Source organism: Eretmochelys imbricata, chromosome 1 (genome assembly GCF_965152235.1).
Source record: "Eretmochelys imbricata isolate rEreImb1 chromosome 1, rEreImb1.hap1, whole genome shotgun sequence".
Lineage (NCBI taxonomy): Eukaryota > Metazoa > Chordata > Testudines > Cheloniidae > Eretmochelys > Eretmochelys imbricata.
In genome coordinates this window covers 59,507,891-59,525,980 of record NC_135572.1, presented here as the reverse complement: position 1 = coordinate 59,525,980, position 18,090 = coordinate 59,507,891, and the positions used below count along the sequence as shown (strand labels likewise).

General features: G+C 44.7%; 1 protein-coding gene across 12 annotated transcripts in view; it reads right to left on the bottom strand.

The window, feature by feature from the left end:
* Positions 1 to 18,090, bottom strand: part of LOC144261694 (RCC1 and BTB domain-containing protein 2) — a 235,473-nt gene that overhangs the window by 43,984 nt on the left and 173,399 nt on the right. For 11 of the 12 annotated variants that reach the window (XM_077811436.1, XM_077811429.1, XM_077811431.1 and 8 more), the window contains 3 exons: positions 12,360 to 12,467; positions 10,180 to 10,322; positions 8,337 to 8,527 (listed from right to left, as the gene is read on the bottom strand). In XM_077811436.1, coding sequence (XP_077667562.1) covers positions 8,337 to 8,527; positions 10,180 to 10,322; positions 12,360 to 12,467 — 442 coding nt within the window. Of the gene's footprint in view, positions 1 to 2,206; positions 4,229 to 8,336; positions 8,528 to 10,179; positions 10,323 to 12,359; positions 12,468 to 18,090 lie in introns of those variants that run through there. The other variant, XM_077811439.1, reaches the window with a different exon arrangement.

Genomic DNA, 18,090 nt, shown 5'->3' with positions numbered 1-18,090 from the left:
TCCAGGGAAAGGATGGAAAAGGCTTAATTGATTTTGTTGTGGAGAGGTTGGCCATGTAGCCGGGCGGTTACCCCGCTCCAGCCCTGAAAGGGTTAAAAGCCAGCCCTTGGAGAGGGTTAGGGCTGGGAGCCAATCAGAAAAGGCTGAGAGGCAGACAACCAGGGCCAGGCTCGGCCCTATAAAAGGCTGCAGGGCCAGAAAGCAGTCAGTTTTTCTCCAGCCTTGGAGAGAGATGGACCTGGCTGCCTGAAAGAGGAAAAGGGTACCTTGGACAGCGCAGTGCTGGGGAAGGGCAGGGGGAGCTCCAGCCTGGAAAATCCCCAGGCCGAGGCCTTGCTGTCAGGGCCTGAGGAGGTACTAGGGCTGTGAGGAGGCAGCCAGGGGAGGAAGAGGCAACAGGTCCAACCCCCTGGCTGATGATGAGTGACTATTTCAGACTGCAGTTTGCCCCTGAGGGAAGGGGCTAGATGAAGACTGGCAGTGGGTCACTGAGGTGAGGTGGGATTAGAGGTGGGGTTCCTTGGAGAGGGGAGGACCCCAAGTGTGGGAGTACTGCTTCAGGCAGTACCCAAGAGAAGGAGCACCACAGGCAGGGAGGGATGTGGAGCCTGAAGTATAATGGTGGAGATTGATAATGAAAGACAAGCAGTGACTACAGGAGAGACACGGCCAGCAGGAGGTGCTCTGAGGCTGGAATGAGCTAATTCCCGACTAACCAGCAGGAGGTGCCACGGAGGTGAGTGCTCAACCTCTTACAGGCCATATAAAAAGATTTTTCCCTTTGATGAGGTGGACACACTGCAGGAAGAAATGCAGGAGCCCCAAGAATGGGCAGGAGAAGAAGAGGGTGTCTGACAGCACTAATGCATAGGAGGTACATGCACCAGAGCTGGCACTAGAGACAGTGAATGAAATAATTGTGATCACAGACACAAATCTTACTGAGGTGTCAGTGCACACTGATGTCCCCACAGGGGCCACAAACTGACAGTAAAGAACCCACAAGGAAAACCAGGTGAAGACTGTGAAATCTTTCTAGGCAGAGAGGCCTGAGAGAGAGACCCTGATCAACCAGGGCAGAGACTGGTACATGCATTCCAAGCAGACAGACCTGGGTGGGAGACACTGAGAAACCAGGGCAGAGCCCACTACAAGCTCTACATGTCAAGAGACCTTGAGAAACCAGGGCACAGTCTGCTACAAGCTCTCCAGGCAGAAAGCGAAGACTCTGAAAGATCAGGACAGAGATTGCTACAAGTTCCCCAAGTATAGAGGCTGGGAGACAGACTCTGAGGAACCAGGGCAGAGACTGATAAAAGTTCTCAAGAGAGGCCTGGGAGAAGAACCTGACTACAAAGGCCAGAGATTGTGAAACGCTCTTTAGGCAGAGGCCTGGGGGGAGAAGACCCTGAATAAGCAGGGCAAATACTGTTATAGGAGGGACATTACTCTCAATAGGACCACCACCTCAAATACTTTCTGTGAGGGAAGGTATGTGATGGTGTATAGCAGGCCCTTCATAGCCCCTGCTGGAGGCCCTTCAATCCTACTACACCTTGCCCCAGGAAGGAGCTGCAGAGGTGGGCCCTCCAGGTCTGCCTACAAAGGCTGCTTTTGTGCCCAGTGGGCTCAGATAAAAGGAGCTGCAGAGCCTGAGCAGGTCAGTTGCTGGCTGGAACCAGAGGGACAAAGAAGGATAGTCTGATCTTAATGCACTGTAGCACTAGAAGTTAACCTACACTGACTAGCACATCTAAAGAATAATAGTTTTGTTGCCATCTTTGGAATGCGGACCATTATACCTACTAACTGAACTAAGCAAGAATGTTAAATACACAGGCTATGGATCAGCTGCATCCTTGGAGCACTTTAGTTATTCCTAATAAACTGGAAGAGTATTTTAATTTAGTCAAAGGAAATAGGGTCTCTAATTGTGTTTCTTTCTAACACTATTCCAGTATAAATGTAGGTCTGGTATTCAGTGGGGACCGTAACACTTCAGTGAATTTTACATCTAAGCTTTAAAACCTAACCAAAGCAACATGTACTTAATCATCTGTTCAATGTTTTTCACAAAGGAACAGTTTCTCATAGACGTAAACCCTAAACATGGTAGAGATTTATTTTATATGGAATTTACAATTAAAATACTTACACATTTATGAGCTGTACCCATTGCCTAAGATTTTTAGTGTATTAACATAATTAAAATAAAATTTAAATTAATATAAAGCAAATACTAACAGCATCTAAACCAAGCCAGAGAATGCATTCAGTTTCTAAAAAGGCTACCCTATGGACCACAGCCACATTCCTCAATCCTATCAATATAACACCCTTTTACAACAGACCTTCCCAGGCAAAATTCTGAGCTAACAGAGGAGGCCTTACGCTATGTTCTAAAGTACAAATGCTGGGTCTAGTAAAGCAAATTCTAGAGTAGAGGACTCACCACTGAATTTGCCAGTCCCTCAAAGCTTAAAAGTAGGTCCTATTAACACAACTGCTTTGTCTCAAATAGTAAAAAGATACTCAGGAACTGGGTGCGTACTACTAAACAGTTTTGGACCAAAGCGCAGGGTACCCAGAAGCAAATAGAAAACCAGTACAGAACTCAGGTTTCAGAGTAACAGCTGTGTTAGTCTGTATTCACAAAAAGAAAAGAAGTACTTGTGGCACCTTAGACACTAACCAATTTTAAATTGGTTAGTCTCTAAGGTGCCACAAGTACTCCTTTTCTTTTTTCAGTACAGAACTGGAATTCAAAAGTAATGTGCTCAATATAGCTCAGAACACTAAGTAAATGGGTTGCCATGTTCTTCACTTGCTGAGACCTGATTTATGCTACAAAGATAGCTTGGTGTAAGACACCTTGTGTTGACCTGTTTGTGTATGTGTCTACACTCAAATTTGTCTCATGCCAACACAGGCGCCTCATTACAGCAATGCACTAAAACCACCTCCCCAAACAGTGAGCCCCATGGTCAATCTTCTGAGGCTGACGCAGTGCAAGTATAGACAATGAATGACCTGCATCAACTCTAACAGTCCTCTAGCAGCTGTCTCACAATGCCCCATTTCTTGCAACAGTGACACTCTGGTCACAATTGTAAACTCCACCGCTCAGAGGTCACAGAGGCTGGAAGCTTTTCCTCCCCACGTGTATTTTTAAATGCCTTTTCCTGATTGTCTAGCTTTGTGAGCACACCTAGCAGATATTCCTTGTTGTGTGCAACTGCCCAGCCAACCATGCCAGCTCCATGCACGAGACACACCTCTGCCTGGAGCAGACAAGAGGTACTAGATCTCCTGAGCCTGTGGGGAGAAGAGGCAGTGCAAGTACAGCTATTACACTGCCATGGAAACGTGGAGATCTATGAGCAGATTACACAGGGGGTGCAGGAAAAGGAGTATGACAGAGATCAGAAGCAGTACTGCAGGAAAGCCGGCAAACCACAAGACCAGGTGTGTCAACAATCCATCTAGTGCTGCACCCAGACCTACCACTTTCACAATGAGCTGCGTGCTATACTTGGCAGAGACCCCACCAGCAACCCCTAAACCACTGTCGATACCTCGGAGGAGTCCAAGACAGAAACCCCTGTTATAAACAGCAAGGAGGAAGAGGAGAAGAGAGAGATGCAGAGGTAGGATCCAGCCATACCACAAATCAGGACCTGTTTGAGTCTCTACAACAACCTAGTCAGTCCTGCCAGCCAAGCACAGATGAACCCAGTGAAGGGGAAGAGACCTCAGGTAAGTGCATGCATGTATTTTCCCTTACAACATTTAAATTTAAAGATGGCACCCATCCCCAGGTTAACATGACACAGGTATAGACTTTTTACTGTTTTACTCATATGAGAAGAGGTAGCAGTGCAACAAACAGAGGTACATCTGGTGTTTGCTCATTCCCCTATTGGTTTAGGTGGTAGAGGAGGGGCATGAAGAGCAGTTTGTTCCTTGCATCCTTCTGAGAGACTTTTGATGAAACTTTCATGGAGATACTCTGCAATCCTTTCCCAAAGATTTCTAGAGATGGCTGCCTTATTTCTTCCTCCACAGTAGGACACTTTCCCACATCACTCCATGATGAGTTCGACAGGTACCATTGCAGTAAACAGATTAGGGGCATATAGGCCCAGGCAGCTTTGGGATGCTAGTAACAGCTGAGCTCTCTGTGCCTTGTTACCCGCAGAAGTGAGATATCAGCTAAAATCACAACCACCTGTAGAAAACAGTGCCAATATTCAATACCACTGCCCTATACTCATACCCATGGAATACAGACTGAAATTTTACTGTTTCAACCACAATGGACATCATTTGTGTACTGAAATGGACAGAAATAGTGGTGTCTTTCCAGTTTTAAAGCTCTGTTACATTTATAGTGTATTGCCTGTTGTTTTTTGTACATGGTTTATCTGCACTGTTTTTTGCCATTCCATACCTTTCTGTTTTTTGGAAATAAAATTATTTTATTAATTCACAACTCATAGTGCAAAATGCACAGCACTACTCAAAGAATCCCATATTTGTAAATGTAGAGCACCACTCAACTCATAGATTCAAGAAAACACCGTCACAGCTATAAACGTACTGCAAGCATCACACAATTCTTACCAGCACCCAAAGCTTCAGACCCAGACAACAGACCAGCACAGAACACTATAGTGGTTGACTGTTAAAGTCTTCTTTCAAAGCCACCCTCAACTGAATCGCTCCATGCTGAGCTCGTCATAGCCCTTGTGTCTGGTTGTGGAAAGTCAGCAGACAACTGCTCTACCTCTGCCTTCCACCCTGGCAGCAGCTCTTCCCCCTTAACCTCACAGACATTGTGCAGGACATAACAGGCAGCTATAACCATTGGGATATTTTTCACACGGACATCTAATCTAGTGAGTGAACACTGCCAGCATCCCTTCAATCTACCAAAAGCACATTCAACAGTCATTCTGCACCTGCTTAGACAGTAATTCAATCCTTCCTTGGAGCTGTCCAGGTAGCCAGTATACATTTTATGAGCCAAAGGAGCAAGTCTGGGTCCTCCAGGATTACTAATGGCATTTCAATATTGCCAGTCAGGAAAGAACATCCCTGTTTGCAGCTTTCTGAACAGTCCTGTGTTCTTAAAGATGCAAGCATCATGCACCTTCCCTGGCCAGCCCACACTGAGATCAGTGAAGTGTCTTTGGTGATCCGCTAACCCTTGCATAATCATAGAGAAGTGCCCTTTCTGTTGATGTACTCTGTGGCAAGGTGGACTGCCAAATAAGAATATGTATGCAGCCTATCACCCCACTTCAGTGCAGGAAGCCCATTGCTGGAAATCCTTCTATTATGTCCCTCAAATTCCCAAGAGCTACAGTCCTGTGTAGCAGAAACAATTAATGGACCTACACACTTGCATGACAATGGCCCCCACTGTGAATTTTCCAACTTCAAAACGATTTCCCACTAACTAGTAGCAATCCTGCAGGTCTGAAAATACAGAAGAATCATGTGTCCTGTATTTGCAATGTTCATGAGAATGGTGTCGAGCTCTGTGCTTCTGTTAGAAGTGGTGGACACCAAAAAGTGCAGTGCAGGTTTGTGGAATTTTTTTTTAAAAGTATGAAGATTATGGGATATGGATGACATTATAGGATGGAGAAAGTTGCATTGTGGGAACTTGACCCCTAGCTCACAGAGATTCCTGCACGATTCATTTCTACCTCACAACACATTGCCAAAAATTTCCCAAAAGGCATTGCACTGGACAGCAGCTCATGGCAAGCTGGGATACCTACCTATAGAGCATTGCATTTTGCATTGACACAAGCACTCCTGGTGAAAATGTGCATCACGAACACAAGCAGCCAAATATGCACATGCATGAGTGATATATAAGGTTATGTTTTAGTTACGGGCATTTTTAGTAAAAGTCATGGACAGATCACGGGTAGTAAACAAAAATTCACGCCCTGTGACCTGTTCGTGACTTGTACTATATGCCCCTGACTAAGCCTTTGTTACTTGGGGGGGGGGGGGAAGAGAGCAGCCCAGGGGTGCTCTGGGGGCAGGCAGCCTAGGACCCGCGCTGGTGCTGAGGGTGGGCGGGCGGCAGCACATGGCCTGGGACCCCTGCTGATGCTGAGGAGGGGTTGGCAGTCTCCCTACTTGGCTCTGTGTGGCACAGTGGAAGTGACAACATGTCCCTTGGCTCCTAGGCGGAGGCACAGCCAGGAGGCTCCGTGCACTGCCTCTGCCCCGAGCGCCGACTCCACAGCTCCCACTGGCCGGGAACCACAGCCAATGGGAGCTGCAGGGGTGACGCCTACAGGCGGAGGCAGTGCACAGAACTGCTTGGCTGTGCCTCTGCCTAGGAGCAGACCGAGGGACATGTAGCCACATCTGGGGAGCCCCCCCGCCCAAGGTAAGTGCCGCCTGGAGCCCTCACCCCCTCCTGCTCCCCAACCCCCTGCCCCTGTTGCCCTGGATTTGAGGAGTGTATACCCCAGAACGTGATCAAGTTAATTGCAGCCATATTATGTGCATTCAGCCACCCTGAATTAATGAAACAGAATACCACATAGTTAAGGATTAATTTGGAAACAGGCTTTTAGAAGCAAGGTTACATCTAGCTGGCAGTTTCTGCTAATCAGAATGGGAGGAGGGGATAAACAAGTAAAGAATTGAGACTAAAAACCTTGGTGGTTGGAATACCTTGAGTCTAAACCTCTCTGATATTAAAAGTTTATTGAAAGTTAGAAAAGTGATGATCCAGGACATGTCATTATGATCTATATGTTTTGTAGAAGTTAGTCATAAAAGGTTAGCTAATAGAGTGTACTTTGGAGCAGCCCTCTGAAGACATCTTGAGAGACCTTTTCCCCTGGTGGGTGAACAACTGGCCATTGCGAAGCGCCTGTTAGTTACTCAATAGTGATCCAGATGTTAGGTAAATATCTGGGATGTTCTAAACCTATTGCTTATGTCTGTGTGTGCTTAAATCTAAAAAACTGCATTTTTAGATAGAGCACGCTTATTCTCCCTATGTCCATCACAAAAGGAATAAAAAGGTTTCCCGGTTCTCCAAATCCAAACCACTCAGCAGCTCTACTTGTCTTGCCTTAGCCACCATGCACTACATAACTGAAGCCGATGTAACCTACATTGACTTACTGCAGTGTCTGCACCATGCTATGTTGATAGAAGCTCTCTCGTTGACATAGCTTCTGCCTCTCGTTGCGGTGGTTTACAGAAGTCAACAGGAGAGCGCTCTCCCATCGACTTGGCATGTCTTAACCAGACTCGCTAAATTGACACCGCAGCATCCATCACAGCAGTGCTGATTTAGCCCATAGTGAAGACAAGCCCTCAGACACTATGGAGAACAGAGCTATAAGAAGGGACCTCCAGAACAGGATACCTATACAGAGGGCCGGCTCTAGGATTTTTGCCGCCCCAAGAAGAAAATGTTTGCCCATCCTGCTTTTTTTTGGTGCCCCCCCGGCTCCGCCCCAACTCCGCCCCTTCCCAACCCCTTCCCCAAATCCCCAGCCCCGCCTCCTCCCCCAGGCATGCTGCATTTCTCCCCACCCCACTGCTTCCTGCGGCTCCCCCCCATAACCCCCCGCCCTAGCTCACCTCCGCTCCACCTGCTCCCCTGAACATGCCGCTGCTCTGCTTCTCCCCCATCCCCCTCAGGCGAGGGAGAGGCAGCGCATTCAGGGGAGCAGGCACAGAGGAGGTGAGCGAGGGTGGGTGGGGGGGGTAGAGGAACTGCTCCCTGCCCCAGCTCACCTCCTCTCCACCACCGCCGCCTACCCTGAGCGTGCCGCCGCTTGGCTTCTCCTCCCTCCCTCCCAGTCTTGCCGCGCAGAAGCGGCTGCGCATTCAGGGGAACAGGCGGAGGCGGAGCAGAGGCGAGCTGGGGTGGCGGGGACACACTTCTAGGGGCGGCATGGCCGGCGCCGGAATGCCACCCCTAGAAATGTGTCACCCCAAGCACCTGATTGTTTTGCTGGTGCCTAGAGCCAGCCCTGCCTGTACAATCACCCCCAATCAAAACAAAGGAGACCATCTTGTATATTGCCACAGAAAAATGTCACCCCACAAAACGCAACTGACTGCCTATGATTTAGCACCTACAATCTGTCAGAAAGTCTCAGCATTTTTTACAGTTCCATAGTTCCAGTCATTAAAATTAACAAATACTGTAGGTTGTATTTTCCAGTTTAAATTTTTAAAATTATCTAAAGTGTATTTTTCAAATGCATTTATCCTTTCTTATGCACCAAATTAAAAAAAAAAAAAAGATTAGGATGCAACAACAAAAAACACGGTAAGCTCACCTACTGATAGGAGACGCCATGTCACAGCAGGAGTAGCAAAACAAGCAAACACATCATCTGTGCAGGCAAAGTGCGTAAGGTGTGGAAGAATCACAGACTGGCCACGGCACTGACCCCACATATACACATGGCCACCCTGGGTTTTAGCAGCAGAAGTGTGAGCAGAATGGCAGGCTGCAATTTCTATAACTCTAAATTCACAAGCAAACAAAAACACTGGCATAAGGACAAAGTGCAGTGAAAAAGCTTACTACCACATACCTACTTTTGTAGGCTTGCATGCATTTCAAGTTTTATGGGAATATATTCCTCCCCCCACCACTCCCCTCAAAAATGACAAAATGTTTCCATAGCATGCAAGACAACTGAAAATAAGGTTGTTTGCTATTTGTACATATACAGCATCTAGTTACTCCTCTCAATTTTAACCCTGAAAACAGCAAATCACATTTATCATAGAATATTTTACTATTTAATTAATACCACATCAAAGTGCAACCATTACAATATTACACCTATTCTTAGCGTTACTTCTAACTAATATGCATACACATGTACTAACTAAATTATTCTGTAGGCCATCTTTTAGAACATTTTCCAAGTGAAGGACCTAGACCCAAGGAAAGCACTAATTAAAGAACATTACCCCCCTCACTTTAGCTATGTTAAGATGCTTCACTAACCCTAGAGGTTGATTTTAGGTTTTCAAAACTCCCATCACATTCAATGTTACACAACCCACTGTTTTGCAGTCTGAAGTATAACTTGGCTGATTAGTGGTGAAGTTGTATATATATATATATTTAAGAAAAAATCTTGCAGCCCTTAGTGTGAGGTAACACTCCCATTGTCATAAGGAACACAGGATTTGGCCAACAACTGATGAAGGCAATATATAACATTTTTTTAAAAGGTACTAAACATATTTGGACTGCGGCACAAATATTTTAAGCAAAAAATAAATACTGATGTTTGAAAAAAGCAACAAATTAAGAGGAAATAACACCACACAATATCATATAGCAATGACCTCTTCCTTCTAGCAGGTGGAGACAGAAACAATTGTAAGAGTAGCATTACACATTTTTGAAGTCTTTCACAGCAGGAAAACCAAAATGGTTTATTCAACAAGACCCTAATATACTCTAGTAAGGAACACATTCACATTTCCACTGATAGAAACACAAAGTATTGCATTATCCATAGAAATTATTCTATTACTGATTATCAGAAACTAAGATTAAGAAATTTGTAAAAGCTAAATTTTCAGGCAGAAATATAATTTTATTCCCTCCAGCCTTCCCCTTACTAATCTAGGACTACAAAACATAGAAGGGGTATTTAATACAATAGCTACAGGCAAATTGTAAATATCCACTCTTCTGACTTTTTCCACATTTTTTTGTCTGATCAATCTTAATGGTAAACTATTATTAACATAGGAAATAAATTGTAAAAAAATAAGAAGCCTTGTTTTTGGTTGACTCAGTATAGAGAAGTGGCAGCACAGCACCAATGACAGCATACAATTAAAACTCATAAAATACTCTGGGAAGTAGGATGCAGCTGAAGGAGAAAGAGAGGCAGGAAACAGCCAGCCCCAGAATTTGTAGTCTCCCTTTCACATCTATTTATCATGGCAATGCATATGTTTCCAGCTAGGTTAAATTTTAACTTACAAATGTAAATGTCAGCCAACATTAGAATCCATTCAGGTTTAGGTCTGTGAAATAACCATAGTTAGCAATTACAAGTGATTTCTACTAAAAAAGTCACTGTGATTTTGCGCAGCACTTCCGTGATTATTTTGATTAATGCCTGATTATTATAGTGTAAATATTACCTGTCCTTATCAACAATAACTGGTGCAGGGTAAGACTGGTTACTTTTATTGCCAGTGCCTAACTGACCATATGAATTGGCTCCCCATGCATACAGCTGACCTTCATCTGTTAGCACTAATGTATGTGCATAGCCACAGGCAACCTGCAATGAATAATAAAAAAAATCTCATCTTACTTACCAGCAAATTAATTCAGACAAATAAATATATTTTCATATTGTTGATTCTATATCTAAGAAGATAAACACATAGGTAGGGCCCTACCAAATTCACGGTCCATTTTGGTCAATTTCACGGTCATAGGATTTTAAAAATTGTAAATTTAATGATTTCAGCTATTTAAATCTGAAATTTCATGGTGTTGTAATTGTAGGGGTCCTGACCCAGAAAGGAGTTGTGTTTGTGTGTGGGGGGGGCTGTGGCAAGATTATTGTAGGGAAGGTTGCTGTCCTGCTACTCTTACTTGTGCACTGCTGCTGGCGGCGGCGTTGCCTTCAGAGCTGGGCAGCTGGAGAGTGGCGGCTGCTGGCCGGGAGCCTAGCTGTGAAGGCAGAGCCACCACCAGCAGCAGCATAGAAGTAAGGATGTCATGGTACGGTATGGCCACTCTTTACTTCTGCGCTGCTGCCTGCAGAGCTGGGCCCTCAGTCAGCAGCTGGCACTCTCCAACCAAACAGCTCTGAAGGCAGCACAGAAGTAAGGGTGGCAATATTGTGACCTCCCTAAAAGTACTTTGCAACTCCCCTGCAATTCCCTTTTGGGTCAGGACCCCCAATATGAGAAACACTGGTCTCCCTGTGAAATCTGTATAATATAGGGTAAAAGCACAAAAAGACCATTTTTCACGGTTCATGATGCGTTTTTCATAGCCCTGAATTTGGTGGGACTCTACACACAGGCAATACAACTTACAAAAATAACAAACACAGATCATACTATAATCGGGAACAGAAATAGGATGAGAGATTTTGAGCAACAAAATGCATGTGAGAAAACCTGCTTATATTTTTTAAAAATTCACAAGCCAATAATCTTTTAAGAGCACAGTAATGAAAAATGTACAAAAGAAGAAACAACAGAGGCACATTGAAACACAACAAGGGGATCTCAGAAGCAGGTGAAGTGAGAGAGAACTAGGAGAACTTTACAAATTTTGCAGTAAAACTTGTATCATGGCATAAATTAAAGTTTGAAACTATGGGCCTGATGCTGTAAATACTAGCTACCAAGTGTAGTGCTAACTACTGTAAATAGTCCCATTGAACTATAGTATTAAACGCTATGGCTTCCATCCAGCTAAAAGCTTAAGACTTAAGTGTTTAAGCATGTGACATCCATCCCACTGACTTCTATGCGACTAGTTATGCACTTAACATATACTTAAGTATACTTAAGTCCTTTGTTGAATCAAGGCCTATATCTAACTGTAAATACTTGGGACCTAAATCAAAACTTGTTATTAAAGCAACACTTTCTTAAAAGGAGAAAAAGATAATGGAAAGTAGGAAATAATATTTTTCTTAATTATGCTAGGGACCTCCTTCTCCATTACGATGCCCTTCCAGCTAAGCTATCTCTTGTGAGGGCCCTTACCTTTGAATGGGAATTGGATAGAAATATTTTTATTTATTTCAATTGATAAAAAACATCCATCCAATGTTACAATTAGGAACCAATCTTCAAAAGATTGCTTTCCTAAATCCCCCATAACCATCCACTGACAGATTTCTCCAGCACCATCTCTTATAAATTCATTTTCTTCTTCCTAGGAACAGCCAAGGGGAACAAGGGGGCCTTGGAGCGTAGCCTGGTGGTCAGCAAACTTTGGCTTTGACAAACAAAAGTAGATGTCAATGAAAGATGAGAGTGCCAATTACCTTTCAAGAGGAACTAAACATGGATTATAAAGATCCCTAAAATTCCTCAGATGAAATCCTGGCTCCACTGAAGTCAATAGCAAAACTCCAATTGACTTCAGCTGGGCTACATTTTCACCCTTCTGTCTAGTGGAGGGGAAAGTTCATTTTTCAGATGTATATTTTCATTACTATGTTTAGGGCTTTAACCAAACCACTAATACCTTGCCTCCATTGAGTGCAGAATATTCCCTTTAGAATCTGCATTTGCCACATGCTATTTCTTCTGTTCATAAAGGGCTTGACATGACATAATAAACATACCCGCTGCACACGAATGCCTTGCAAAGCAGCTATTCTACAGGGTGTTGGCTGATTACCACTGCTACCCAATCCAAGCTGGCCATTACCATTGTAACCCCAGACATAGACCTAAAAAGGAAGATTGAGATTTTAATTAGTTTGCTATGTAGTTTCTCCACTTCTCTTGAAAAAAACGTATCTATTTTACAGTGTTATAACGTGCAAGTCTCTGCAATGACACCTCCAAAGAAACTCTCTTCTTCTAAAAGGGGCAAAGAGTCCCGTGGCACCTTATAGACTAACAGACGTATTGGAACATAAGCTTTCATGGGTGAATACCCATGCATCCAACGAAGTGGGTATTCACCCATGAAAGCTTATGTTCCAATACGTCTGTTAGTCTATAAGGTGCCACAGGACTCTCTCTCGCTTTTACAGATCCAGACTAACACGGCTACCCCTCTGATGTCTCTTCTTCTAGTGATTTATAAAAATATTTTTGCACATTATATGGCAGGTCGCACACAACTCCCGTTGACAATATCAAATATACAGTGCACTAAAATTCTACCCCATGTATTCTGTTTGCCCAGTCCAAGTCTTCCAGGAATATATCATCCAATACTTAGAATTTTTAGAACATAGAAGTGGACTACTAGTAACTGTTCTGTTCCCTGGTATGCAAAGCAAGCTCTGCTTCTAGCTTCCTTTGTCATAGAGCTCATCTCTTATTTAAAAATTGATCACAAAAGAAAACAAACAAAAATATCTTGAACTGGAAGAAGCAGGTCTTAAACACAAGTGATATAGTCTGAGTAAACTTAAGGATATTATTCTGAATACTTCAAAAAAGCATCTGGGGAAGTATATTTCACTACTCTGCTACCTCTTTAGTGAAAAAAGTGTTCCATTCATGTTTTATACACTGAACTGCAGGTTTTATGAGTTTTATCACATTAATAAACATAACCTATTTGCAATAGCAACCAATTATGGACAAAGAAAAAGAAAAAAGCACTGTCCCTATGGCATCTGTTTTGAAAAGCCTTTTAGATATTTTCAGACAAACTGGAAAAGACAAAACATGTGAATTACAAATAAGATTAAATCCTGCATGAGTGGATGTGTAAGATTTTTTCAGTCTCTTTTCCTGAAATCTAAACAAAAACTCCATAGGGGAAAATGACAGTTGCTCATCTGTAACTAGAGTTCTCAAAGATGGACTCTACGCATTCACCATCTTGGGTAGAATGCTTCATAGCAGCACCTGTTGCACTGCTCTTGTACCCCCTCCTCTCATTTTTGTTCCTGAACTTTCTGAAGACCAAAGGGTGTGGTTTTCCAGCCATCTCAGTTCCTGCACTGCTTCCTCAGATTCAAGAATATAATTAGGACTCTGAGGAAGAGGCAAAGGTGAGCATGGACTGGGAATATGTAGAGTCCAGTTCCATGCACTGTACAATTTCTCAAAGAACTCCACTTACAGGTAAGCAGCCTTCATTTCTTCTTTGAGTAGTCTGTACACCTTCCCACTCTTGGGATAGTTTGATACTGAGGACACAGCTGGGACACACAGACCTAATTAAACAGTGTCTTGAGTACTGCCCTAACAATCTGTGCATCAGATCTGGATGCTAAAGCAAGAGAAAGCAATATTTAGTAAATGTGTGTATAGAACTCCATTTCAACTCTGCAGATTTCAATAATGGAAATATGTCTAAGTCATGCCAAAGAACCTGCCTTAGCCCTAAGTGGAATGTGTACTAACTTTTACAGGAAGAGGGACAGAGGCTTTGTGGCTCCCCTTAATACACAGTCTAACCCATTAGGCAAGCATTGAGATGAAATAGCCTAGCCCTTACTATTCTCTCTGTAAGATATAGAGAGATCTAGGGACTACCTAAAGAGAATGCCTCTGACCTTTTAGCATCTAGGACATAGAGTTCTGGCTCACTTAAATGCATGAGGTCTGGAAAGGATATTGATAGACTAATTATTCACTTAAGATTGAAATCAGTTATTATATGCTGGGAAGGAATTTAGGATGTGTGTGGAGGATTACTTTGTCCTTGTGGAACACTGTGAATGGTGGAGACACCATCAAGGTTTGCAGTTTGCTTATGCTTCTGGCAGCTATTGTTTCTATAACAAATACTGTCTTGATTGACAGGTGAACCAGTGAACACACATGTATTGGTTCAAAGGATGGTCTCATTAAATTGAGTAAGGACTAGATTAAAATCCCATGATGGCAGGGAAGTTTCTTGTCTGGTGGACAGATGTTCACTATACCCTTCATAAATCTCTTAACTGAGTCATGGATAAATTCGGTCTGCTGTCCACTGCTAGGCTGAAATGGCAACTAAGTGACTTTCAGCAAGAATACCGATAGGTCAAACAGCTTCTGGTGTAGCAACTATTCAAGTATGGACTGAATTAATGCTGATGATGAAGATATGTTTTTATCCAATGCCCAAAAGACAATTCTTATCTACTGGAGTCACAGCACTTATGTATAGATTGCTTTTTGGAGTTTAGTAGCATGTGTTGCATGCCTGATGAACAAGCATTTCTCGACCATGCTGTTAAAGTATAGGGACTGTGGGGTCTGAGTGCAAGCTTTGGCTGGCCTCCTGAGAACAGACCTGTGGTAACATCACAGGGAGAGAACCATATACTCACCTGGAGAGATAAGGGTCTGGAAGCCACTGCTGCCTTGCCCATGTTGGAGCAATAAGAATTACCATGGAACTGTAGTATTTATCTTTTGTACTTCTCTTTGGATTAGAGGAAATAGGGATAAAGTGTAGAGGAGGCCTATTCCCCAGCCGGATAGGAATGCATTTGAAATGGACAGGCTGCCTACTCCTGCTCTCAAGCAGAACCTCAGGTATTTGGTATTGTGTCTCACTGCTAACATCTGTTTCTGCCACTGATGGGGTTAGGGACCATTCCTGTAGCTCTTCCCCTCCCTGTCAGCTGATTGACCAGGGGGTTGTCCTTTCCCACTAGGTGAAGTACTATTGAGTAAATGCTGTCATGGATGCATCAGTCCTATAGTACTTTAACTTCCTTGCACTACTATGTGGAAGGAGTTTCTCCTCGTTTGTTCACATAAAGCACAGCTGTCATTTTGTCAGTGACTACTTGGACTATGCTTTAAGTGAAGTAGAAAGAATTTGAGACCTAGATGGATTGCCGTCATCTCCAATACATAGATATGCAGTCATTATTCAAAGTGGTTCCAACAATGAGTTGTTAGGTCAGGGGTGGACAAACTTTTTGGCCCAAGGGCCACATTGGGGTTGCAAAACTGTATGGAGGGCTGGGTAGGGAAGGCTGTGCCTCCCCAAACAGCCTGGCCACCGCTCCCTATCCGACCCCTCCCACTTCCCGCCCCCTGCTGCTCTCCTCAGAACCTCTGACCCATCCAACCCCCCATGCTCCTTGTCCCCTAACCACTCCCTCCCGGAACACCCTGCCTCTAACTGCCCCCCAGGACCCCACCCCCTACTCCCTGTCCCCTATCCACACCCCCGCCCCCTGACAGGCCCCCTGGGACCCTACGCCTATCCAACACCCCCATTCCCTGATCTCCTATCCACACCCCCGCTCCCGGACAGACCACACTTACCCAACACACCCCTCCCCGCGTTCCCCATCCCTTGACCGCCCCCCCACCAGAACCTCTGCCCCCTGCTCCCTGTCCCCTGATGGCTGCCCCACCAAACCTCCGCCCCCTGCTCCCTGTCCCCTGACTGCCCCCTGGGACCCCCGGCCCCAGCCCCCTTACCATGCCACTCAGAGCAGCATGTCTGGCCGCCACAGTCCCCGGCGGGAGCCAGACACGCTGCTGCGCTGCCCAGCAGGAGTGCGCAGCCCCACTGCCCAGCAGGAGTGCGCAGCCCCACTGCCCAGCAGGAGTGCGCAGCCCCACTGCCCAGCAGGAGTGCGCAGCCCCACTGCCCAGCAGGAGTGCGCAGCCCCACTGCCCAGCAGGAGTGCGCAGCCCCACTGCCCAGCAGGAGTGCGCAGCCCCACTGCCCAGAGTGCTGCTCTCACGGCAGCGTGGCTGCAGGGAAGGGGGGACAGCTTGCAGACTGAAAGCAGCAGCATCAGTAAATGAAGAGAAGGAGAACCAGTGCCAGTACAAGAAGCACCAACATCAATATGAGAGAGAAGAAAAGCAGAAGTAGTGCTAGTCTGAGGAGAAACAGAAGGACAAGGAACATCAATATCAGCTCGAGATGGAGAAACTGTGCCTTCAAATCCTTAATCCAATAGGTAAAGCCAGACCTCCTGTACCTCTCCTAGTGGGTGGCATAGACTCCAAATTACTTAGAATCATAGAAGATTAGGGTTGGAAGAGACCTCAAGGGGTCATCTAGTCCAATCCCCTGTTCAAAGCAGGACCAACACCAAATAAATCATCCCAGCCAGGGCTTTGGCAAGCCCGGGCCTTAAAAACTTCTAAGGATGGAGATTCCACCACCTCCCGAGGTAACCCATTCCAGTGCTTCACCACCCTCCTAGTGAAATAGTGTTTCCTAATATCTAACCTAGACCTCTCCCACTGCAACTTAAGACCACTGCTCTTTGTTCTGTCATCTGCCACCACTGAGAACAGCCGAGCTCCATCCTCTTTGGAACCCCCCTTCAGGTAGTTGAAGGCTGCTATCAAATCCTCCCTCACTCTTCTCTTCTGCAGACTAAACAAGCCAAGTTCCCTCATCCTGATCATTTTCGTTGCCCTCTGCCGGACTATCTAATTTGTCCACAACCTTCCATCCTTCATCACTTTAGGGAGGGGGATGACATGGATGTGCTTCTTGTTGCTTTCAAAATGGGGTGTGAACTGAATAAGGTGGGGAATGAGGACATAGTACAGTAGCTGACTCCAGTACTGTCTGGGACAAAGGTCTTGGACATTTTCACCGTTATGGGAAGGGAGGATTACAAAGATTAAAATAATTGTAAACAAGCTTTTTTGACAAAGTTTAAACTGACTCTTGGTATATATAGGAGAAGGTTTCAGGAAATTCAGAGAAGAAAGGGGTATGACCTATGCTAAGGTTTCAGCTCTAATTAGGTATTATGTAAGGAAATGGGGAACTGGTTGGAGGGTCAAAATGGTCGATGAGTCCTACAAATTAATGAATATAAAACAGTTCTATAAACTCTGCCACCCTGATCTGAAATCAAACAAAAATCCTAGAGATATTATTATATCTGTGAAATTGGCAGACCATTATGTGGCTAGTCATCCTGGTTTGATAGAAAACCTAACAAGCATGGAATGGGATCAGAGTCCAAGGACTGGGCCTAAACTGAGACCCACTCCCAGGGGGGAGGGAAACCAATGGGAAAAAGCAGTGTGCCATACATGGCCAGCAGAGTCACTTTATTCGCAATTGCCCAGGTTGCCCATTGAGTCCCAGGTACAGTGCTAGAAATGTCAGCTGAACATCAACCTCACAGAATTATCTGTGTGACTGAGAGAGGAGGGGAGGGATGAAGGGAGGGAGTCACAGAACATTATATGCCATCAGCAGACAGGCTAACACTGAACCATTTACACCCCAATCTATTGCCTACAAGTCATGCTGCACCCTCCTGGGTGCAGATCCATGGCATAGCTAGTGGGAATGGAATGGAATGGAAGGTGGTAATCAATGGAGAGACATTCACTGGATGGAGAGATACTAGAGCTAAGATGACAGTTAACCCCCATGTCATGAAACACATGAAATGC